General features: G+C 40.6%; 1 protein-coding gene across 3 annotated transcripts in view; it reads right to left on the bottom strand.

Annotated features, from left to right (window-relative positions):
* Nucleotides 1-797: 797 nt before the first annotated feature.
* tnca (tenascin Ca) overlaps nucleotides 798-25,379 on the bottom strand; it is a 57,191-nt gene continuing 32,609 nt past the window's right edge. For 2 of the 3 annotated variants that reach the window (XM_085165769.1, XM_085165770.1), the window contains 18 exons: nucleotides 24,569-25,018; nucleotides 23,058-23,333; nucleotides 20,758-21,030; nucleotides 20,331-20,606; nucleotides 19,953-20,225; nucleotides 17,093-17,401; nucleotides 15,757-16,029; nucleotides 15,375-15,497; nucleotides 12,609-12,752; nucleotides 12,384-12,503; nucleotides 12,154-12,297; nucleotides 10,927-11,057; nucleotides 4,774-4,906; nucleotides 4,252-4,403; nucleotides 3,960-4,056; nucleotides 3,711-3,872; nucleotides 1,750-1,913; nucleotides 798-1,543 (listed from right to left, as the gene is read on the bottom strand). In XM_085165769.1, the coding sequence (XP_085021895.1) occupies nucleotides 1,433-1,543; nucleotides 1,750-1,913; nucleotides 3,711-3,872; nucleotides 3,960-4,056; nucleotides 4,252-4,403; nucleotides 4,774-4,906; nucleotides 10,927-11,057; nucleotides 12,154-12,297; nucleotides 12,384-12,503; nucleotides 12,609-12,752; nucleotides 15,375-15,497; nucleotides 15,757-16,029; nucleotides 17,093-17,401; nucleotides 19,953-20,225; nucleotides 20,331-20,606; nucleotides 20,758-21,030; nucleotides 23,058-23,333; nucleotides 24,569-25,018 (3,611 nt within the window). In that variant the 3' untranslated portion in view covers nucleotides 798-1,432. The remainder of the gene's footprint in view (nucleotides 1,544-1,749; nucleotides 1,914-3,710; nucleotides 3,873-3,959; nucleotides 4,057-4,251; nucleotides 4,404-4,773; nucleotides 4,907-10,926; nucleotides 11,058-12,153; nucleotides 12,298-12,383; nucleotides 12,504-12,608; nucleotides 12,753-15,374; nucleotides 15,498-15,756; nucleotides 16,030-17,092; nucleotides 17,402-19,952; nucleotides 20,226-20,330; nucleotides 20,607-20,757; nucleotides 21,031-23,057; nucleotides 23,334-24,568; nucleotides 25,019-25,379) is intronic. The other variant, XM_085165771.1, reaches the window with a different exon arrangement.

Here is a 25,379-nt window from a genome sequence, read left to right as displayed (position 1 = left end):
GAAAAAACATATCTAACCCTGACAGGAAGAAGAGCATGTGGCTCAATTATCTTTAACTGGATTTTCTCATTAAAGTCAAGTCTTTCAACTCCAAAGTCTCTTTTTTCTTTTTTCTTTTTTTTTTTTTTAAAAGAGGTGATGGATTTGATGACAACTGCAGAAAAGGTATTGACTTTGCAAACCTTGTGTGGCTTGGAGCTGGGGGGGGGGGGGGGGGGGGGGGGGTCCAAAGGCCTTGAATTGCAAAACAGAAAAGATAAACCACATTTTAAACTTTAGCATGTTGAACAGATGCAGTCACCGAAAGCAAAACGCCCCTTCTGCAAAGATTTAAAAAAGATTTATATTAGCATCAAACAGGTAATAACCTAAATTTAAGATATTTTAGTAACACATTGAATCAAAGAAAGACCAAACCACAGTCATGTCTTTAAAACCCCTATTTTTTTTTTATTAACAATGAAACACTTTTTTATCAGACCTTCTGAGCTGTGTTTAACAGTAATTGCTACTACACCTGATAAATGAACGTTGCTGTTCTTTTTCAAGCTACTCTACTTAAGAATAAATGCAATTTAAGACCTTTAAAATTTGGTGCTTTTTACTGTTTTAAGCCCCACGGCCACTGTGAATAATCTTTAACACTTACCATCAGCTGCCTGGTAATATTAGTCCTTCAGCTGCACTTAGCAGCAACACACAGGGCGCCCCTGTGCAGTACTGCACAGAGCAAACACCGCCATCTGCTGGGGTGGACGTGGTTCAGCTGGTCACTAATAAGAAGAGCCACCACACGCTTATATCAAACTAACATCTTCTTTTATTTGTATTGAAGGTTACAGAGCATCAGGTCTTTTTTTTCCCTATCAAAATAAGTAAATCAAAATTCAAGCAAGAGTTCAATAGCTTCTTGGGGGTGGGATAAGTGGGTTTGTACAGTAAACATATGACAATATTTAAGTTTTTAAGCTTTAAAGTTTTCATGTGATGCATCTAACCTGGTCAGTGTTTCAGTTTGAGATGGATGAGGCAAACGCTCTGATGCATGACTTCAGGGGATGTGCCTTTTGACATGTTACTGATTCAGTGAATCGTTTCAGATCCATTTTTAATTTTTTAAAAAAATTTACTTAAATTTTTCTACAGGCGTTTGGTCCCAACAACACATATATGTCTGTTCGTGAATCAAACTTAGCATCTACTCTCTTTGGGAATGCAAAAATAAACAATCACACACGGGAGAACTACACAAAAGACAACAAAAAACCCCAGTTAATGATTCTCCAGGGTCTTTCCCCACATTGAAAACTCAGTCACAGCGTGGTGTGACTGCCTGTACGTGTGTTTGTGTGTTCGAGAGTGTCTTAAAGATGGGGGAGCACAGATGCTGATGCCTGGAGATGAGGTGTGAAGGAGAGAGGGCTTGATGAGTCTATGATCGCTTTTTTCTGCTCTCAAAATTTCTGAAGTTGGCCGGCCTTATCTTCATCTGTGCAAACTGGATCGAGTGTTCGTGGCCCTTCCAGTGGAACCAGTTGATCCCCTGTGGAAAAACAACCCAACAAAATCCCCCCAAACAATACAAATCATCAGCTTTTCCTAAACTACACATCCAGCAGTGAGCAGGGAGCAAGTTTCACTGGGAAAAATCTGATTTTTTCATTAGATAATTCAGCTGCTTATGGCTCGTGTTTATCGTGTTATGGTTTACCACTTCATTTTCTGCGATGCTTGTGAAAGCGTTCGTACCTTACTGTGACTTTTGTCGCCATATTTCCCCATGAGGTTGACACGGTGACAGTTTTTATACCAAAAGGCGCCTTTGTAGGACAAGGCGCAGTTGGTCACAGCGATATCGTTATCATTGTCGTAAGTGGAGAAGGGCCGACCCTGGTGGTAGGTCATGGAGTCACCTGGTGGACAAATGAGTATTATTCAATAAAGGCAGTCTGATGAGCTTAACTGGATTTGTCAAAGTGACTTTTCTTAGAAATAATTTGACATTCTAGGAAATACGTTCAGTTTATTGCCAAGAGTTTAATGAGAGCATTCGTCACTGTCAAAACTGCACGATTTAAAATGCATGATTAAATTATGTCTTTAAGGAAACAGCTGTGAGCTTGTTTGTACTTCAAAAGTCTGGATAAACCTAAGGTTTTAAGACAGAAAACTGTTTTTGAAGAAAAAATAATTCCCAAAAAAATTCTTTTGAATTATTTGTTGTTTTTTTTAAAATAAACTGTGCAGACAAAATGTGATCAAAACGGGAATAGTGTCACATTTTCTAGTATTTCCAGATTATGTCTTTTTTCTTCTTCTCCAGTGCATTCAATACCATTGTACCCACAATCTTGAGGGACAGGCAGGAGTACACAGTTGTTGACCAACACCACACTGGATCCTGGACTACCTGGCAAGGTAGTCCATACTGCCATCAGTATGTAAGGATCCAGAAGTGTACAGGTACAAACATCCTTGACTTACACCCGTGAACATCCAGGTAATGGATGCTGAGTGCATCGACTTATATAAGTACCTAACACCCTAACTAGACTGGATTAACAATACAAAGGCCATCTGCAGGAAAGGACAGAACAGGCTGTATCTGCTATGGAGACTCGGTTCTTTTGGAAAGCAGGGGCATCTCTTGAGGACCTCCTATGACTCTGTGGTTGCATCGACCCTCACTTATGGTTTGCTCTGCAGGGCAGCAGTATCTGCTCTGGAGACAGGAAGAAAATGAACTGGCTGATCAAGAAGGCCAGCTCTGTTCTGGGATGCTAGCGGAGGTGGTGGGTGACAGCAGAATGGTGGCTAAGCTGTCATCCCTGCTAGAGAACACCTCCAACCCCCAGGCAGGTCACCCTGACAGCACCGAGCAGCTCCTTCAGTGACAGGCTGCTGCACCCACGGTGTGCAAAGGAGAAATATCCGAGGTCTTCCTTTCCAGCTGCTGTCAGACTGTATACGTGAAAATGCACCACACACTGTACATATTTTAGTGTGGATCTGAAATGCCAAGTGTATCACTGTATCACATTTACATCTACATATCCATATATTTATATGTAAATAATATTTCTTCTGCCTTGTATAGTGTACATTTTTCTTTCGTTGTTGTTTCATCTATTTATTCCTGGTCTCTTCATTCTGCTGCTCTAGCAATCTGAATTTCCCAACAATGGGACTAATAAAGCTTCTTATCTTATCTGGTTTTATCTTATCTTTCGTGGTGCCTACGTCTGAATCACTGAGTGTCTGGTTTTATGTCCCTATATTCACTTTATTAAACTTTAAAGAGGGCGATATAGCTGCTGAGACAGTTGTGTTCAGTGCAGTGCCCTCGTGTCTTGGCTCAGACTCAGATAATTGAATGATACTCAAAAATTGATATTGTGACACTCAGAGTGAGTGTTTTGTTTCCAACCTGACGGGCTCAAAAGGATTAGTGTAAACTTTCAAGCAAATACTCTGTAATTAATGGGCTGTGAGTCAAAAAATATTGACAGTATAAACATAAAATTTGGCTTCATTAAATAAACTAGACAAAAAAAATCTGCTTATTCTGAGAGGTTCAACTGAACTGAGCCTTTATTAAACTTACTGGAAGGAAACAAGAGTGAATACCATTCTCTTGTCTAATGTTAAAGTACAAAGTAAATACTTGTACTCCCCAACATGTCAGGCTATTTCATTAAAGTGATACCAACCTGCTGTTCCACTATATGTTCCTATGTAGACTTTATATCGTGTCCTTGGCTCTGCAATTGTGAACTTGTCATATTGCGCGTAGGCGGTCTCCCCGTTGTCCCTCAAGTCCACTCGCAGCTCATAATGGCCTGAAGATGTGATTTTATGGAGGTTGGAGAGACCTACAACCCAAGTTTAATATGTGTGAGTCAGGAGGGCAGTGAGCGAGGGAAAGAAAGCAAATACGGTTCCAGAATGAGCGAGCTTACCCAGCCAGAACTCATCGTTCATGTTACCAAAGCCAGCCGTGTAGTTCTTCCAGTTCCTGAAGAATTCCAGCTTTCCATTCTGGCGTCTGAGGAAAACCTGAAGAGTACCGACTCTCATGAGTGTCAAAACAGCTTCACAGCAATCATAAGAAGCTAGGCTAAGGCCACTGTGGTGCTGTCTATCATTTGTCATCAGAAAAACAGGTGCCACATAAGCAGAATCATCAGGATTCAGCTTGAATAACGGTGTGAAACTGGCTTTATTTGGATTCCAGAAGGCTGATTTCCTCACCAGCCATCCTCCGCCATCTGTGGTCATGTCACAGTAAACCTGGATGGGCTGGCTCTCCTCTCCTCCAATATAGATGGTATACAGACCAGAGGTCGTCTCTCCGTTCAGTAATATCTGAGCACAGTCCCGTGGGCGTCTGTACAACTGTCTGACTGAAAAGCACATATTAAAAAGGCATCGTGTTAGAGACCCTGAAGGATGCGCTCACTTATTTTTTGTCCCTGTTAAATAAACAAGGCATGAGGCTGTATATAGCATCCTGAGAGAGGACTACGGAACGGGGGAGGGCTAAACAAAGGAGAAAGAAGGTTATTCCATCTGGAGCTCAGCTCAGACAGAAAGAAAAACAAGCACAGGTGATCTGGCTCCAATATCAGTGCAAATGAAAGGAATGCACATTAGAAGATCTCTTTCTAATGTGCATCTGGACTGTTGCATAACAGCCAAACCCTTCACTTCTGAGAAAGCAGCAACAAGTCCAGTGCTCCCAATTTTCAGGTTTGTGTGTGTTTTAATGCTTACGGGTAGTGAAGACGGTGGCCACGTGGCTACTCCTCTGGGCTCCAGCGGCAGCCTGCAGTCTCACATTGTACTCCGTGGAGCCAGTGAGCTGTGACATACTGTAAGACGATGCTGTTGGACTTAGCATCACCTCCTGAATTCATGCAAGACACACACATTATTTACACCAATGGCATTTCTTAACTGATTACTATAGTGGCTCGAAGTGCAGGACACAGAAACATTTCAGAAAACATGACAACACCATGAACATTGGAATGGATTGAACCCAAGAGCATTATGATGGGTTGATGTCATTTCCTTGTTCTATACTATTCCCTCAAACTAAGGGAATGGCGCTGTCACTTGGTGTTCGCTCGCTCTGTGGTATAGTATCGCTTCCTGTTCCTGCTCAAACACAGTGGTGTTTCTGAGTAGCTTATTTGCTTAGCAGTTTAATTAACAACTTTTAAATACATTCTTTTTTTTCACAGTATAATCTTCACGTGTTTCATCCGAAGCACACTTTCTGTGTACTCACTACCTAATTTATAGCCAAGGTATTCACTCACTGTCTCTGTACTGTTTCGCTAGCTTAGCTCGTAGCCGACCCGTTAGCACCATGGCTACTTCACCTGTCCCTTCTGCACTTTCTTGCTCATTGTGTCAGATGTTTAGTTACTCCTCGGCCTCCTTTAGCAGTAATGATATCTGTAACAAATGTAGCATATTTGCAGCTCTGGAGGCCAGGATTACTGATCTGGAGACTCGGCTCTGCACCCTTCTCTCCAGTGTTGCCAACTTAGCGACTTTGTCGCTATATTTAGCGAGTTTTCAGACCCCCTAAAGCGACTTTTTTTCTACAAAAAGTCGCTAAAAAAAAGACGTGAAAGCGCATATCGCTTTTACTCTCAAGAAGCAGCGGGTGCTGTAACGCAGTCAGTTCTTCTTTTATTCTTTTACTCTTATGCTGTTTTGTGGATCACAAGGTTTAAAACTACTTATAAACACACACACAAAGTAACTCCACCAGAGTGCCTATTTTGGGTCACTTTTGCCGGTCCAAGCCCGGGTAAAGGAGCAGGGTTGGAATTGTGACATTAAAAAACAATAATTGCTAAATTAAATTAAATTCAAGTTTAAGTTCTAAATAAATTCTAAATGCATTTAGGACGTTTTTTACTCACTTTGTGTCTTTCACGATGTTATTTCTCTCTCCAACAACATAGATTACAATTACATTAGCATGACCAATTATGCAAATTAGGTGATGACGTCATTTAGCGACTTCTAGCGACTTTTAGGACAGCCAATAGCGATTTTCCTTACTGAGGAGTTGGCAACACTGCTTCTCTCACCCTTAGCTAGCCAGGCCCCTGTAGCTGGTGCAGCCGAAGATAGCGTAGGCCCCGCTAGCTGTTCCCCGGCAAATCCCAAGCAGCTGCGGAAAGAAGGCGGCTGGGTAACGGTGAGGAGGAAGCGTAGTCCTAAACAGAAGCCCCAGGTACACCACCAACCCGTTCATGTGTCTAACCGTTTTTCCCCACTCGGTGACACACCCGCTGGGGGTCAAACTCTGGTAATTGGTGATTCTGTTCTCAGACATGTGAAGCTAGAGACACCGGCAACCATAGTCAATTGTCTTCCAGGGGCCAGAGCAGGCGACATTGAAGGAAATTTAAAACTGCTGGCTAAGGGTAAACGTAAATTCAGTAAAATCATAATTCACGTCGGCAGTAATGACACCCGGTTACGCCAATCGGAGGTCACTAAAATCAATATTGAATCGGTGTGTAACTTTGCCAAAACAATGTCGGACTCTGTAGTTTTCTCTGGTCCCCTCCCCAATCAGACCAGGAGTGACATGTTTAGCCGCATGTTCTCCTTAAATTGCTGGCTGTCTGAGTGGTGTCCCAGAAACGATGTGGGCTTCATAGATAATTGGCAAACCTTCTGGAGGAAACCTGGTCTTGTTAGGAGAGATGGCATCCATCCCACTTTGGATGGAGCAGCTCTCATTTCTAGAAATATCGACAAATTTATTAAACCCCTCAAAACATGACTATCCAGAGTTGGGACCAGGAAGCAGAGTTGCAGTCTTACACGCCTCTCTGCAGCTTCTCTCCTCCTGCTACCCCCCCAAAAACCCATCTCCATAGAGACTGTGTCTGCTTCCAAAAAGACAAAAAACAAACTAAAAACCAGCAACAAACAACTTAAACATTTACAAAGAAAGAACAATACAGTATCCACATCTGAACCAAAGAGTAAAACAGTGAAATGTGGATTATTAAATATTAGGTCTCTCTCCTCCAAGTCTCTGTTAGTACATGACTTAATAATTGATCAACAAATTGATTTACTCTGCCTTACAGAAACCTGGTTGCAGCAGGATGATTATGTTAGTTTAAATGAATCAACACCCCCGAGTCATTCTAACTACCAGAAATCTCGAAGCACAGGTCGAGGGGGTGGTGTGGCAGCAATTTTTCACACCAGTCTATTAATTAATGAAAGACCAAGACAGACTTTTAATTCATTTGAAAGCCTGATGCTTAGCATTGTCCACCCCAGCTGTGAAACTCAGAAACCAGTCTTACTTGTTATCATCTATCGTCCACCTGGGCCTTACACAGAGTTTCTGTCTGATTTCTCAGACTTTATATCTAATTTAGTTCTGAGCTCAGATAAAATAATTATTGTGGGTGATTTTAACATCCATGTTGATGCTAAAAATGACAGCCTCAACATGGCATTTAATCTGTTGTTAGACTCAATTGGTTTCTCTCAAAATGTAAAAGAACCCACCCACCACTTTAATCACACTCTAGATCTTGTTTTAACATATGACATAGAAACTGAACATTTAACAGTGTTTCCTGAAAACCCTCTCCTGTCTGATCATTTCTTGATAACATTTACATTTACAATAATTGATTACGCAGCAGTGGAGAGTGGACTTTATCAAAGTAGATGTCTTTCTGAAAGCGCTGTAACTAAGTTTAAGAATATAATCCAGCCACTGTTATCATCGTCAATGCCCTGTACCAACACAGAGCAGAGCAGCTATCTGAACGCTACCCCAACAGAGGTCGATTATCTTGTTAATAATTTCACCTCCTCACTACGTACGACTCTGGATACTGTAGCTCCAGTGAAAACTAAGGTCTCTAATCAGAAGTTCCTGACCCCGTGGTATAATTCTCAAACACGTACCCTAAAGCAGATGACTCGTAATCTGGAGAGGAAATGGCGTGTCACAAACTTAGAGGATCATCATTTAGCCTGGAGAAATAGTTTGTTGCTTTATAAGAAAGCCCTCCGCAAAGCCAGAACAGCTTACTACTCATCACTGATTGAAGAAAATAAGAACAACCCCAGGTTTCTCTTCAGCACTGTAGCCAGGCTGACAAAAAGTCAGAGCTCTTTTGAGCCAACCATCCCTTTAACGTTAACTAGTGATGACTTCATGAACTTCTTCACAAATAAAATTTTTATCATTAGAGAAAAAATTACCAATAATCATCCCACAGATGTAATATTATCTACAGCTACTCTTAGTTCCATTGATGTTAAGTTAGACTCTTTTTCTCCAATCGATCTTTTTGAGTTAACTTCAATAATTACTTCCTCCAAACCATCAACGTGTCTTTTAGACCCCATTCCTACAAAACTGCTCAAAGAAGTCCTGCCATTGATTAATTCTTCGATCTTATATATGATCAACCTATCGCTAATAATCGGCTATGTACCACAGGCCTTCAAGGTGGCTGCAGTTAAACCTTTACTCAAAAAGCCATCTCTAGACCCAGCAGTCTTAGCTAATTATAGGCCAATCTCCAACCTTCCTTTCATATCAAAAATCCTTGAAAGAGTAGTTGTCAAACAGCTAACAGATCATCTGCAGAGGAATGGTTTATTTGAAGAGTTTCAGTCAGGTTTCAGAGTTCATCACAGCACAGAAACAGCTTTAGTGAAGGTTACAAATGATCTTCTTATGGCCTCTGACAGTGGACTCATCTCTGTGCTTGTCCTTCTTGACCTTAGTGCAGCATTCGATACTGTTGACCATAATATCCTGTTAGAGCGATTAGAACATGCTGTAGGTATTACAGGTATTGCACTGCAGTGGTTTGTATCATATCTATCTAATAGACTCCAATTTGTGCATGTAAATGGAGAGTCCTCTTCACACACTGAGGTTAATTATGGAGTTCCACAGGGTTCAGTGCTAGGACCAATTCTGTTTACATTATACATGCTTCCCCTAGGCAGCATCATTAGAAGACATAGCATACATTTTCACTGCTATGCAGATGACACCCAGCTCTATCTGTCCATAAAGCCAGATAACACACACCAACTAGTTAAACTGCAGGAATGTCTTAAAGACATAAAGACTTGGATGGCCACTAACTTTCTGCTTCTTAACTCAGATAAAACTGAGGTCATTGTACTCGGCGCTGAAAAGCTTAGAAATATGGTATCTAACCAGATTCTTACTCTGGATGGCATTACCTTGGCCTCCAGTAACACTGTGAGGAACCTTGGAGTCATTTTTGACCAGGATATGTCCTTCAACGCACATATTAAACAAATATGTAAGACTGCGTTCTTCCATTTGCGCAACATCTCTAAAATTAGAAATATCCTGTCTCAGAGTGACGCTGAAAAACTAGTTCATGCATTTATTACTTCCAGGCTGGACTACTGCAATTCATTATTATCAGGATGTCCAAAAAACTCACTGAAAAGCCTTCAGTTAATCCAAAATGCTGCAGCAAGAGTACTGACAGGGACTAGAAAGAGAGAGCATATTTCTCCTGTTTTGGCTTCCCTTCATTGGCTTCCTGTTAAATCCAGAATTGAATTCAAAATCCTGCTCCTCACATACAAGGTCTTAAATAATCAGGCCCCATCTTATCTTAATGACCTTGTTGTACCATATTACCCTATTAGAGCACTTCGCTCCCACTCTGCAGGCCTACTTGTTGTTCCTAGAGTATTTAAAAGTAGAATGGGAGGGAGAGCCTTCAGGTTTCAGGCCCCTCTTCTGTGGAACCAGCTTCCAGTTTGGATTCGGGAGACAGACACTATCTCTACTTTTAAGATTAGGCTTAAAACTTTCCTTTTTGCTAAAGCATATAGTTAGGGCTGGACCAGGTGACCCTGAAACCTCCCTTAGTTATGCTGCAATAGACGTAGGCTGCCGGGGGATTCCCATGATGCATTGAGTTTTTCCTTTCCAGTCACCTTTCTCACTCACTATGTATTAACAGACCTCTCTGTATTGAATCATATCTGTTATTAATCTCTGTCTCTCTTCCACAGCATGTCTTTTATCCTGTCTTCCTTCTCTCACCCCAACCGGTCGCAGCAGATGGCCGCCCCTCCCTGAGCCTGGTTCTGCCGGAGGTTTCTTCCTGTTAAAAGGGAGTTTTTCCTTCCCACTGTCGCCAAAGTGCTTGCTCATAGGGGGTCATATGATTGTTGGGCTTTTCTCTGTATCTATGAAGCGCCTTGAGGCGACATTTGTTGTGATTTGGCGCTATATAAATAAAATTGAAATTAAAAGAAAGAAAGACGAGATTGCAATCGTAAGGCAATATTTTAACAAAGAACACTGATAAGCTGGATTTCATAAACTACAGATGGTGAAAAAAAGGAGAAGGAATCCTGCACTGTGTCTGTTTCTGTTTCTGTTTCAGGGCATGCAGCTCTTGGAAATCATCCAGAACTCATCATGATATCATTTCTTATTGTTTGTGTTTTTTTTCTGTTTTCTGAAATGTTGTGCAAAATGCACATTAGGACCTAACAATCTATCAGAGCTCCACATTTTACTTTTTAAATTTCACAAATGAAGGTTTTCTCAGCAGAGAAGCCTTGCAACAGCGATAAGAAAAAACTCCCTTTTAACAGGAAGACATTGGCAGACTTTGTCTCAGGCAAGTCAAGAAAACAGGACAAAAAAGACACTGTGGAGAAGAGTGAAAAGAGACGAGCGAAGATGAAATTCTCAGAGCATTATGGGAAGCCCCCTGCAGCCCAGGCCTATTGCAGCATAACTAAATGATCAGAAACTTGTGCTTTCAACGACAGTTAGAAAAACTGAAAAAACACGGCAAAACATATCTGTTGTCAAACGATGAAATGACACGGGCATGTACGTACCCTGATTGTTCCATCAGCAGAGGAGAAGCTGAGCATGTATCCAGTGACAGCAGCATGAGGTGGTCTCCACTTCAGAGTGGCGCTGTCAGTTTGAATATTCATAGCTATCAGATCGTGAGGAGGGTCCACATCTGCAAATACAGCATCACATTAATCATTTGGTACAGCTGATGTGGTTAAAAAATCAGCGCATGTTGCTTAAGGTTATATTGACGCTGATATACTACATATAAAAGATAGACAGAGACGTGGGAAAGCCAGATGTTTCTATGGCAGGAATTTTTCAATCACGGGCAGATTCACCTCGAAGAATAAGCTACTTTTAATCTTTTTTTTACTCTAATGAGGCCCCTAAATTACAAAAACAAGACTTGAAATTAGCAAATGAGACCATAAACACATCAGGAAACTGTTTATAATATGGCTCGGAAATATGGGTGTAATTAAATTGAAGTTTGCTGTATTTTGTTTGAAATTACAATGTAATTATATATACAAATTCTTAAAGCTAGGTACACCAGAATAATGGGGTAACAAGTCAGTCTTTAACAAGAAACAAAGAAATAATTTTACTGTGTGCAAATTTAAGTAATGTGTAAGTAATGTTAAGAACTGCTACAGTTACAGAAAATGATGGTTACGGGGCTGGAGTCGGCACCAGTAACCGACAGACAGCCAATTGGATCCTCCGGCTCAGTGCTGGTGAAATTATTTTGGGTCTTCCACTTGACTTTTTTGTTCCATAATCCTCAGGATCATTTAAGAAATTCCAAATAACTGTCTTACTGCGTCCCACCTCAGCAGCGATGGCACACTGCGAGAGATCCTGGTTATGCAGCCTAACAACCCAACTATGTGCAAAAAAGGAAAGTTTTTTTGTCTTTGCCATGAGAACGTCATCACAGTGTGACTACCTGCCAGAAAATGACAATGAATCCACATTTTTGCACAGATTTGGCCTTTTAAAGGCATGTGGTCCTAAACTTTTGATCAGCTGTAAATCAGCCTGCTTCAGTTTAAGTGTTGTTGTCAATAAATTACATGCTCAAAACATGTTTTGTCTCACTCCCATTTCTTGTTGTTGCATATTGAAGTTCTTCTTGGAACCTTGTTAAGATACAACCATGCAAAATGAAAATCTTTAGTAACAGGCCATGTTATAGAGTGTTCCCCATCTTTTATATTAAGCAATACTTTTATACAATCTGGACATCTTCCTGTGTTTACCTGTGGTGAATTCGGTAACAGCAGAAGCACTCCTCTGAGCTTCTTTCATAGCATGAACTCCCACTGTGTAGTGGGTTGCTGGAACCAAGGAGTTCATCTCGAACTCCACAATGTTCCCAGAAACGTGCTCCACTGTTGGGGACACTGTAGGGCAGGAATTAAATTATGCAATCAATACAAAGTCAGTTAAAATGAACAGAAAGCAAGCTCGTTTAAACTCAGAGACACACCAGAATCAGCACTGTAGGTAATGATGTAGCCATCAACAGTGGCGACAGATGGTTGCCACAGCAACAGGGCCGAAGTGTCCGTGACATTGACAACAGTAAGACCACGAGGTCTGTCCAAACCTGCAGGGCACGAGGAAGATCACAGAGAAAACGTGTGGGGTCAGTACATTTTTAATTGACTCCAGTGTCGCCGAAGTCAAAGCTGCATAAGAGAAAAAAGCCAACCTGTGGTCACAATATCTGTGCTGGGGTCACTTTCCTCCAGACCCTTCAGAGCACTGACGGTTACTTGGTATGTCTTTCCGGGAATCATATTGGGAAGCAAAGCCTCGAACACGCTGCCATCTACAGTCAATGTCATTGGGCTTCCTGTGGGGGAGAGAGAACAAACACATGTACTATTGATTCAAAGACAAGCTTGTCAAGAGGTGTCAGATTTTATCTATCAGTGTGTTTCCACTGTACTGAACAACATGTACTAAAGCTCTTCACGTACTTTGTGGTGGGTGGTGATAAATGTTTGAGTACTGGAGATTGAGGCCAAGAGAAGCCTTTGTAAGGCTGAGATAAATGCTTACATCAACTAAAAAATGACAAACTGATTACAATCATAGTGCGCCGTATTGCTAATGATAGTGTATTACTTTCATTACTCAAGAGCATGGTCCTGTAATTTATGATTTATGATGATGAAGTGAGCTTCCTCAAAACTAGCAGCTAAAAACAAATTTGCTCTTGCTCCAAACTGCATGTCTGTACTCTGTAGATCAGGCGTGCATAGATTTCCTGTGTTCAGCTTCTCATCCAATTCAATTCAATTCAATTCAATTTTATTTATATAGCGCCAAATCACAACAAATGTCGCCTCAAGGCGCTTGAGGCGACATTTGTTCCATCCATGCTCATGTACTCACAAATCATCTTTGTGTGCTATGAATCGTGACACAAGAGCTAAATACATACATACAAAATATTTGTCATTGTTACACGATGTGTTTTATTCTATTGTTAAGTGTCCTTGGGTGTCTTGAAAGGCCCTCTTAAATAAAATTGATTAATATTATTATTAATAATACCCTGTTTGGTATTTCCTTTCTATCTGTTATTATCTAATAAAAGCAACAATCATTAAAGAGGATTTATTGCATATTTCATTAGTGGGCTCCATTGATGGATATTAAATATGGCTAAAGTTTCTAATAATGTGGTCAGTAGTAATCCCTGTGAGTCAAAGGCTTAGACTTCAGACTGCACAAAACGCTGTGTGTCTGCTCTTGAGTCTCACTGATTGCATAGCGAGTGGATCGATTAGCAGGTTGTGACAGTTTAAACAGTAACCTTACCCACCTGCTGAAAGAAAGTTGGCTTAAAGGAAAGGGACCTTCTTTCACAGACTGGGTGAACTGAGGGGCTGCATCAAGTAAATAACTATTATATTGAACTGAATCATGCACAACTACTCTGGCAGAGTGGATAAAAAAATATTGAGCTGGAAATTGGTCTTCTTAAAAAAATATTTTTATAAGATGAAAAATCTCCAAGTAGTGCAGTGCCAATAGCATCAAATGATGTTGACACTGAGATGTTCCCGGTTAGCCTGAGCAGGTATTTTACCTTTAAAAGGGTTTATATTTCCTTTCTTTCTGAACTTTGATATATAGCTCCCTCTTGTACAGATTTTGCATTGACAATAAACATATTGCACCATTTTTAGAATAGCTCGACAACTATGTGAGTCTGTCACTGAACTGTGGTAAAAGGTTGACCAGTAATTGAACCAAGGACATGCTGTTAAAGGCCTTAATTTCATCTGGTGAGCCCACTAACCAATCAGGTGTCAGAAAGAAAGGCAGGATGAAGGGCTATAGCAGAAGCACAGGAACTCTGTACAAGTAGCACATGATAGGCATGTGACTTGAGTGCAGATGTGCAGCTTTGCGCAAGAGCAGAACAAATCTGCTTACAATCTGCATACAGGGAGGGATCATTTCATTTCTGGGAAGATCATTCAGTAACTAAAGATGAAAATGAAAGCACACGTTTTCAGACAAAGGACCATCCTCTTGAATAAAGAAAAATAATTTTCCTCAAGATATTTACAATGTTTGCGATCTTAGATTAGCATGTTAGAAGTTTTGCTCCTAAGCCTGATGGGGAATGTCACTGACATGGATTTAAAAAATCATGGAAAATTTAAGTTTTCCAGAGACTAGAAAAGCATCAGCATCACTGATGTCAGAGGAGTTGATACATTTTTTCAGATTTATTGAAAAGTGATATCTATAGAATTTTTTGATATTTTATACATTTAAATGTATAAAATTCATTGTTTACTGGACCAAATGTTTGCCAGTGTGACGCCATTAGCATGGTAACGCATCAGAAGTACCAACAGAACATCAAAGATTTTAATTCACTATTATCTTGAACGGTGCAATAATAAATACATAAAAAACCTCGACCAAATAAGCATTAATAAATGTCACTGATCTGTACAGAATTCAGAATTCATCACACCTGTGAGTCAATGTGCATTGCACAGCAGTATTTTAACAGAATGTCAGCCATTACTGTAGTTCGAACGGTATGGAAACACCGCAGGAAGAGCACACAACAAATGACATGCAAATTAAGTTCTCAGCGGTCCGCCTGTTTCCAGTGCTTAGCAGCGTTACACTGAGCCTAGTTTAGCGGGTTTGCTAGCTGGAAGCGAGTCGCTCTTCTTCACATTCTGACTGTGTGAGAGCTGCACAGAGAAGTGAACGCTGTTACTGAAAGTCTGTTTCTGAAATTAGAAAGTGAAACTGAACTGATAAGTGGATTATTTTTGATATTATCACATGCATGTTTCTGACATGTCATCAGTATAGCTGTTATTTTCAACATCAGTATATCTGATGAACACAGACACAACAACGAAGCTAAAATTAAAACTGTTTAATTAAATTCAACCTTAAATGTAACTTGTATAAACAATGGTTGACCTCTTACCTCCTTCAAATGGCACATAGGTGATGCGGTAGTTATCCACTGGAGAGCGAGGCATGGACCAGTGAACTACGGCTGAAGAGTCAGTCACTTCAGAGAAGTGAAGTCCTCTGGGAGTGCTGAGGCCTAACAAAAAGCAAATGGATTTGCGCAGAGAGCAAAAAAGCAAAGTAAAAATTGTAAGTATTGTAAGTAAGTATGTGAAAACACAGAGTTTTTCCCAAAAGGACGTTTTTCGACGGACGTGAAGTTTCAAAGAAACCAGAGGAATAAAGATGATTAGTGGGACACTGGGTTGAGTTCTCTGAAGTCGAATGTCGCACTGAAAACTCAGAAAGTTTGGTAGTTAACATGAGACTGCACACTTTGCAGTTTTTCAATATACCTGTCTGAACAACCCCTATAATAGGTTGGGAGCGTCGATCCAGTGTGGCACCGTAAAGCTCGATTTCATACTCGGTGCCACCCATAAGTCCGGTTATGACCTTGGTTCGTTGATCGCCGCGGACGCTGTGCTCTTGAGGATGGGCTAACCTTTTGCTGTCTCTTATTTTGATCACAAATCGGTCAAACAGATCTTCATTGGCAGTCCACGTCAGACGGAAACTGTCAGCTGTGACATCTGAGACAAAGAGATGCTCCACTTCTGGCTCAGCCTCTGGTTAAACAGGGAAACATTAACGTTGCAGCGCGTCTGGTGATTTCCCAGCAATATTCATCACGTTCTGAGAAACACCCACAGGGATCAGTTTGGAAGAGGTCAGAAATCGGGCAAGACAGGATTAGGTTCCAGCCTGAGGGCCTTCTTGTCCACTGCCACCAATCTGCCATGCTTAGGCATCCATTAGTGTTAATCAGTCAAAAATACAGCGCATGGACTACAGAGGCATATGCTTGAATGAAAAGACAAGATGCTTTTTGTAGATGTCAGTCAACAGAAGGATTCTTTTGGAAGGATTTCAGCATACACTTGCTGAAATGCGTCCTCAAGGCCAGCCTGGATGCATTCAGTGCATTTAAAAGTAATGGCAGGTGACAAACGAGATTAGAAGCTAAATCAACAGACATTTCATGCTCAGAATATCTGCTGATTTATCCGTGTTTTCCTGCATATGAAAATTTCATTTTCGATTGAGTGGTTCATATCCATCCAGGGAGTTTGAACCTGATCTACAAACCAGCCTCACTAGGGAGCAACATGGTGCAATAATTGGATTTTGTCCATAGATATCTGTCTGACTATCAGCGATTAAAAATGCGAAGGAAAACACATTTTAAAATATGAAGACAAACAAATGTGCTTGCTCATATTTTGGAGGTAAGAAGAAACAGACGGGAGCGCAACACCTCTTCCTCTCGGTGACACAGCTGCATACCAAGGAGATGCTTAAAACCAAGGAAAAGTGAGGTCATACTGGAAAAAAAGTTCATCTGAGTTAGGGTTAGGTAAGAGTACTGATCTGAAGTCTCACCATCAAAACGTGGCACTGAGTAAGATATATCTGTCCTTGGGCTAATTTTGTTACACAATGTCTTTTGTTGCGTGAAATGAATATCAGTGATTAGTAAATATCACAGAACTGCACCAGGTTGTGATAGTGAAACTGCAGAGCTGAAATGGTTATAATAGTTATACACGTATACACCCATGGTAGCTTCAACAAAGTCAGACACTGGACTTTGTAGTAAGACAGGAGGGCTTACAGTGCACTGAGTTGTACCTGTCACAGCCACTGCAGTCAGAGGCCGAGAGAGAAGCCCTGACTCTGAGACCCCTGTCAGTCGGACCTCATAGCCTATGCCGGTAATGAGGCCCCCGATGTCCAGGTGACTTTGGTTTCCTGGCACAGTGAACTCCTGAGCCTTCAGCAGCCAGCCAGAATCTGTCACCACTATGTGGAAATGGCTGAAGCCACCACTAGAGGGGGTTAGATTATCCTGCGGTAGCTGATGCTTCACCCCCCACGACACACGGAAGCCATAGGGGGTTATGTTGGAAATGGTCAAGTTTTCCACTTTAGGCAAAGGAGCTGAGAGGAATGTGGGTTTAATTGAATGGGAGGAAGGAGTGTGTGTGGGGGGAGGGGGAAGGGCAGGAGGGGGACGAGACTTCATTAGGAGGATAACGTGTGCAATGGTTGCAAAAGCAAATACAGAGACAGTTCTTTTACAAGGTAATAGTTATAGGCCAAAATACACTATGGGCAAATCTAGCAAGCATCATAATTTAGTGCTTTGTCCTCACACTATCTAAAGTGGCAAACACAGAAGTGCTAAAAAATGCAGTTCCTTGAATGGCCACTTAAGTTGTGGGAGGTGTTATTCCCTATTCCTCGGTGCTTAATTGAAAGCCCCCAGTAGCCAAAGCTTCCTTAACTTGACCTGACCCAAACTATAAGTTTTTAAGCCTAATAAATGTAGAGTAAGTGTCTATATACTGAATCCAAACTGAGAGCTGGTTCCATAGTAAAGTCTGATAGCTGAAGGCTCTGGTTTCGATTTTACTTTTGAAAACTGTAGGGACCATTTTGAGAGCAAAGTGCTCTGTTAGGGTTAAAATATGTCAGGGCCTGAATATTCATTATTGTTATTTTGCGCATGAGGAGAAGGATTTTAAATTCAGCTCTGAACAGACAGCCAACAAAGAGAAGCTATTATGGGAGAAATATCCTCTCTCTTTCTCGTCCTAATGGGTACTCTCACTGCAGTGGTCAACTGAGGGTTTTTGAAGGAGCTTTTAGAGTGACCTGATTATAATAAACTACAAAAGTCCAGCCTGGAAGTAATAAATGCATGAACTAGCTTTATCACTCTGAGACAGGATGATTCAGAATTTAGCAATATTGTGAAAATGAAAATAGGTAGTCCTCTACATTTGTTTAATGTGCATGCTGAAGATGCCTCACGGTGTTACTGGAGGTCAAGGTAACGTCATCTAACGCAAATATCTGTTTTAGGATTGACTACAATAACCTCATTTTTATCTGAATTTAAAAGTAAGAAATTAGAGGTCATCCATACCTTTATGTCTGTAGTTTATATTTAGATAAACCTGGGTGTCATCTGCATAGAAATTAAAATGTATGCAATAATAATAGGTATGTATAATATAAATGTAATTGGTCCCAGCAAAAAATCCTTTGTGAATAATGTCTTTGTGGGAAGAAGACTAGCCGTTTAGTTGAATAAATTGGAGTCTATTTGAGAGATACGAGCTAAATCATTGCAGCGTAGTACCTTTAATACCTGCACATGTTTTAAAATATTGCTGGACTGAGGTCTGACAGGACAAGCACAGAGATGAGCCCACTGTCAAAGGCCATAAAAAGATAATTCAAAACCTTTAGTAGCTCTGTTTCTGTGCTATGATGCACTCTAAATCCTGAACGATACTCTTAAAATAAACCATTGTTTTGCAAATGACCAGTTAACTGTTTGTCAGCTACTCTTACAATAACTATTTTGAGGCCAAACAAAGATCTTCTAAATTGGTAAGATAATATTTCCTCTCTAACATTAAAGTGGCGCGTGGGAGGGCTCCACTTTGAGAGAAGCCACTAAAACCTAATAAAAAACTAAACGAGGCTGTCATTTTGAACAACTACATGGATGTTAAACTTGCCTGAAATAATTGTTTTATCTGAACTGAGAAATAAATCAGATAAAAAGTCAAAGAAATCAACTTCAAATTCTGAGGACAAGCCAGGTGGATGATTATTAACACATAAAAATGGTTTATAACTTCTCCGGTTAGGGTGGACAAGGCTAAGAGTCGGGTTTCTAAATTCTGTTTAGCTCTTTGGTTGTTTAATAAGTTGGAGTGAAAGATGGTTAAAAGGTGCATGTATCCATTACAAGATGTTAGCGTATCCTAAACGATTATCCTTCTTTCTCACTATTTGAATGACCATCATTTTCAAAATGGGCGTAAAATATTCAGAATGGCTTGAAGCCCAAGAAGTTTTAAATAAAAAGGTTTATTGCACTCATACAGGAAGAGGGCATTGTGCCATTTTCCTGTTGAGTCTTGAGTATTTTTGAAACGTGATGGTTTGCCCTCTGGTGGCCATTAAATAGAATGCAGGTTTAAAGCACTTCCATACTGGTATCCCTAGTGCGGGGGTGATGAACTCCAGGCCTCGAGGGCCGGTGTCCTGGGTCAACACACCTGAATCAAATGAACAGCTCATTACCAGGCCTCTGGAGAACTACAAGACATGTTGAGGAGGTCATTTGGCATTTAAATCGGCAGTGGTGGATCAAGGACACATCTAAAACCTGCAGGACACCGCCCCTCGAGCCCTGGAGTTCAACACCACATCTGTTTTATACTGACTATGGATGTTTCGTGCATCAACAAATGCTTGCTGATTATGAGCGTCAGAAAAAAAACCAATAGCTGCTTGTGATGCATGTCAGCTTTGCTCTTAAGGTGTTTCGGGATTTTGACCTGCATATTGAATTCATTTAATTATTCTGCTAAGTTAAACTGATAAAAGGAGCTAAATTCCTTTTTAGTTTTGGTGGAAAAAAGCATACTTCAAGTATTAGAATAAAAGATATGAGTAAAATACGTAGTACCTGTGACAGCGTGGGCTAACACTGTTGGGGTGTGACGCCCATGAGAAATACCGTATAGTTCAATATCATAGCCTGTAGCATCCATCAGGTTAGTGACTGTAATGTTACGGACATCACCAGGCAATCTGAACTCCAGTGTCTCAGACTGCTGCTCAGAATCACTGACTCGGATAACAAAGCCATCAAAATGACCTGACACAGTGCTCCAGGACAAGCTGAGGTTATGTGGACTCGCAGATGAAGCAGTTATGGGCCCCAACTGTGGGATGTCCTCTGAATAAAAAAAGAACACGGCTTTTCAGTTATGTCGTCCTGCATACATGTACATAACAATGTAGGTGGCATGTCCATTGTCAAGAAATTCAAGTCATGTGATACCTGTTGTAGCTACAGCAAATAGGGGTTGTATGTTCTGGCCATCAACACCAGTGGCATACAGCTTTATGTTGTAGCCCGTGCTCGATTTGAGCCCCGCCATTACTGTGGAGTGCACGTCTCCAGGCAGAGCGCGCCCCATTGCCTGCGAGGGCAAAGCAGACTCTCTGACTTCTACTATAAACTTATCAAAAGCCTTCTCTCTTGTCCGCCAAGACAGAGAGAATCTGTCTGAGGTAATGTTAGAAACAACTAGCTTGGACAAATCAGGCTCTTCAGCTACAGGGGAGAGAAAATATAAAATATATGCATTTATTAAAAAAAAGGATAACACATGTATTTGTCACTTTAAAACCCAAGTCAACTTTAGAGTGAAGGTAACAACAATTCTCTTGGAGACTAATGATTTGATACACATAAAACCGATTACCTGTTGATGCAACAATACTGACTGCACTCGTTCTGGATCCCTTGTATGTTCCATAGAGGTAGGCTATGTAATCAGTGCTGGGCCTGAGCCCTGTGACATCATAGGACTTTACATCATGGGATATGTTATATTCCTTTGGCTCCATCAGCCAATCAGAATCAATTATCTCCAGGACAAAACCATCAAACTCTCCTTCAGTGCCATTCCAGAGGATTGAAAAGCTCTCTGACGTTAAGTTCATGATATATATTTTGCCAACCACTGGTTGATTCACTAAAGAAAGAAACCATGATTAGATTGTCACCAAGGCATTTATGCAGAAAATGTTATTATTAAATGACAAGTAAATGATTAAAAACGGATCTTTTTCTAGAAAGGAATACATTTAGCGTTACGGGACGCTCACCACCACCACCAACAGTAACTGTTGCCAGTCTGAGAAGCTGTGATTAAATACATGCATGTATTTTTTTTTTTTTTTTGCATTAAACGCAAAGCAAAAATCCTGCACCACAGTTATTTAAATACAATTAGATGCAGGATTTTTTAAACAGAAACACAATCTTCACAATTCTAACTGTGGCTGCCACCGCAATAGGTTTGCAATACGCAACCATGAGGCAACTGAAGCACAGACTTTTCAAATTTAATTCAAGGGGAACAAGAATGATGAGGTAAATATTAAAAATCCGCCCGTATCCTGGATTCCAAAAAATGCTGGACCACTTCTAAAACTGAAAGCGCATGGAGATACCCGATGATTTCAAACATATACAAACACCGTAAAACACAGTGAAGAGAGTATGTACAGCCATGCATGGTTTCTAAAGCTACCAGGCCAGACGTGTTTATTGCTAATGTGACCGAACACAGAAGCAGCTGGACAATTTCTGAAGTATGCAGAGCTTTAATGTCTCCGGTGATTCAGCCAAATGCAGCAAAGCTGATTGGATAGCATTTTACAGAGAATACTATGAAAGCAATTCAACTCAACATTTAAAAAGCACTGCGCATTAAAATGGCTGTGATTTCTCAGCTGTGGCAATGCAGCATTCTTGTTTCACCTTGTAAATTAAAGTTGAAAGTCTGTGTTCAAATTGTATCTCAGTGTGTCCCTTAATATTGCTCGTAGAGCCGTGTTCAAAATTAAGAGAATTGTGTCACTGTAAAAATATTGGAAACCAAATATACTCTTTTCTTTACCTTGAATATAAGCAACATGTAAAGCCAAGGAGAGAAACTCAAAAGGCCTTCAAAATTACCTGCAAGTTTGAGTTGTTAATCACTGACTTAAATTTGAAAATGTGATTAAGCAGATTTCATGCATATGTAGCATGGTTTGGGCATGTTAATGCTGATCAATTCAATGCATAACTCTGCATCAAAGCAATTCAAAGCAGATGAGTTAGAGAGCTAGTTAAACTTCATTTACATGTTGCAGGAAATATAGTCCTTACATGCAAGCATGCACTAAAAACAAAATTCAGATGTAAATCGAGGTGATGCTACTGTTAGCTTCATTTTACGTTATTAGCTTTTTACCTTGATAGTGACAAGAAGGCTTAATCATTTGCCACCTAGCAGTCCAAAAGGAAATGACCTGTGTTTGCTTTGATGTTCCGTGAAAATAAACTTAACCAGAATCCACAAAACCACCGCAGCGTCATTCACACAAACTGAAAGATGACATGGATACTCACGCATACTGTGAGCGCTTGCACATCGACGGGCAAATGATGGGTCATGGTTAATCAATTATACGCTGAATGAGGGCTGATGAGATGAAATGAGATTATCGCACTGTTGCTGTATGACTGGCGGGGGAGGCTGAGAGTTATTGGTTTGCTTTTGCAATCATTGCAGCACATCAGCGCCAGACCGGACCACGATGCAGGGATGGCAGAGGGGGGGCTTCATGCACTTTGGGATGAGGGGAGCAGTCGGAGGTAAGTCAAGGGGTTTGGGTCAGTGATGAGGCACATGTACGCATCACCTTGCCCTCTCTCAGCTAGAGAGAATCAGTGGCTGGAGGGTGAGGAATGGTAAACGGCATGTTGGTTAAGATGAAGCAGTAAAGTGCACTGTGTCCAGGGTGTTGGACATTGAGGCCATAAACAACAATTGGGTTATTATCATGATGTTCTTGTTTCATGCTGCGAGGTGAAGATGCTCCACTGAGAGTGAGACAACAGAGCTATTTATGTGTATTCTTCACAGATGTTGACTTTAGTAGAAATTATTTATGGAAAAGAAGGACAGTTTAGAGGACAAAAGGCTGCAACGCTGCAAGTTGCAGGTACCTGTGGTGGCTTCACTGTACACAGGTTCAAGGAAGGAGCCCTGATACATCCCATACAGGCCAACCATGTAGCTGGTGTTGGGATTCAGCCCAGAGATACCCAGGCTCAAAGCGTCTCCGGACAGAGTGAGGTTCTGGCTCTCTGCAAAATTCTCCAGGTTTGTTACCTCAATCACAAAGCTGTCAAAGTCCCCACTCGTGGGGCTCCAGGACGCAGTGAAGCCATCCCATGTTATGTCAGAGATGGTGAGGTTCACCACCATTGGCGTCAGCATCTCTGGTAGATAGACATATCAGACTGGGGTCAGCTGGACAGGAAGATGGATTATGCATTTCATTTTAAGGCGAAAAAAAAAGTACATCAGGAGTATGAGGAGCACAGTGGGGAAAAAATCTCAGATTTTGAGATAAAATTGCAAACACTTGAACACATAAAAGTGATGATCACCTCTTTCATAGAATTTTGAGGAAATGAATGGGAATCCACTCAACCCCTCCCCCATTGGCTGAATGAACTACTGAACAAACCACTCAACTGAATTTGGTGGTGAAAAATGTTTGTGTTAATTTAAAACAGACCGCTCAATTTTGACCAGGAACACTAAAGTAAGGGGGGTGGGGTGCACAAAACTGGAGGGTTAAAAAATGAATTTTTTATGGGTTGACTTAAAACTAGGCATTGGGGACAAGAGTACCTAGATTGGCTAAGCATTTGACCTTGAGCTTTACTATTAGCGCCCAAGGACAAAGTTAAAATATTTCAAGAAGCCATATTAAGTAATATATCATATGAACATCACAGGCTGACATCATCATGTTGTAATAAAAACATAATAAAGCATCAAACTTTTAGTATAGTAATAGTCCTTCGAGGGACTATAAATAAAAAAATAAAATAAAATACCTAAATATTGAACATTAAACTCTAATCACTTTCATTTTAATCACAAAATAATTTTTCAAAAAACATTTTACACTCTTAATTGAAATGTTTGATATTAAAGTATTGAGTGTTGTATATTTGATATATTGCAGTATATTGTATATTTATAATATATTTGGCATTAGAGTCAAAATTGAATACTAATATCTAATTTTGAGTTCATTATCAGAATTAAATAATATATTCTTAATATAATTTGAAGTATTCTAACTTTTAACAAATTCTACCAACAACATGTTAGAACTTTCCTTCATTTGTCATCACGTTTATATTGTTCGTTTAAGTTCAACTAAAAACAACTTTCAAAATGAGAAGTCTCTTTGTTAAATGCACATTAAATCTCAAAATCTCAGATTTTTTGTGGACCTAATACTTTGTTGTGAGGATTTAAAAGTTCAGCAAAAGACAAGATTAGATCAATGAGGATGATCTTTTATAATAAAACATGAAGTATCTGTGGAAAAAGAAAAGATTGAACCATTCTGAAATGTTCAGACATAGGAGATAAAGGATATGATGATGATGGATTGAGATGAAGGGCTACGATAAGAAATATTTGTTCCATGTACCTGTAGTAGCAAAAACTCTGAGAGGCAAAGATCGCTCCCCTTCCACCAGCCCTTGCAATGTAATATCATAGTGTGTAGCGGGGGACAACCCTTCTATTTCAGCCTTCCTCATATTTCCTGGTACTGTGGTCACACGAGGTTGCGTTGTTGCTGACGGAGCAGTAAGCTCCACCAAAAAGCTATCGAACGCCTCATCGGGCGCGGACCACACCAGCTTTACACTAGTGGCGGTAACACTGACTGTGAGATCCCCGAGTAGGTCCAAGCCTGAGCTGTCAGGCTCGGCACCGGAGCTTATCCCGCCAGAATCAGAAGTGGAAGTTACTTCATTTTTTAGAGTATCGAGGATGTCTGGGTTTTGAACAGCTTCATTATCCGGAACAGACTGTGGGAGCGTTGAGGCATCTTTGATACTCAGCGTAAGCACATCTGGAGATGTGGGCTTGGGTGCTAAGTGAATAAAAGAAGGTTAAAGAATGAATTTCTTATTGGCTCTGCTGGAAACTGTAAAAGATCATGTGAAGAAACACAATGGGTTAACATAAAAATATAATAATTCTGCACAAAATGCTGTCCTTATTCTACCTGAATCGTGGATATATTATGACGGCTGAATCATCAAGCCATTGCTAAGGCATTAATGACACCTGAAGCAGGGTCATTAACTTTCTGAAGACTCTGCATAGTCCACTGGTGTGAAAGTATACAGTTGTCTTCAAATTAAGTTGAAGCCATGCACAGCCATGTTCTTTCGGCTTTTGTAAAACACAACTGAGGAGTCTTAGTCATGAGACATGCAGGCGACCTGGTT

The sequence above is a fragment of the Neolamprologus multifasciatus genome, chromosome 7 (assembly GCF_963576455.1).
Source record: "Neolamprologus multifasciatus chromosome 7, fNeoMul1.2, whole genome shotgun sequence".
NCBI lineage: Eukaryota > Metazoa > Chordata > Actinopteri > Cichliformes > Cichlidae > Neolamprologus > Neolamprologus multifasciatus.
Note: the sequence above shows the minus strand (reverse complement) of the source record. Positions and strands in the feature narration are given on the sequence as shown.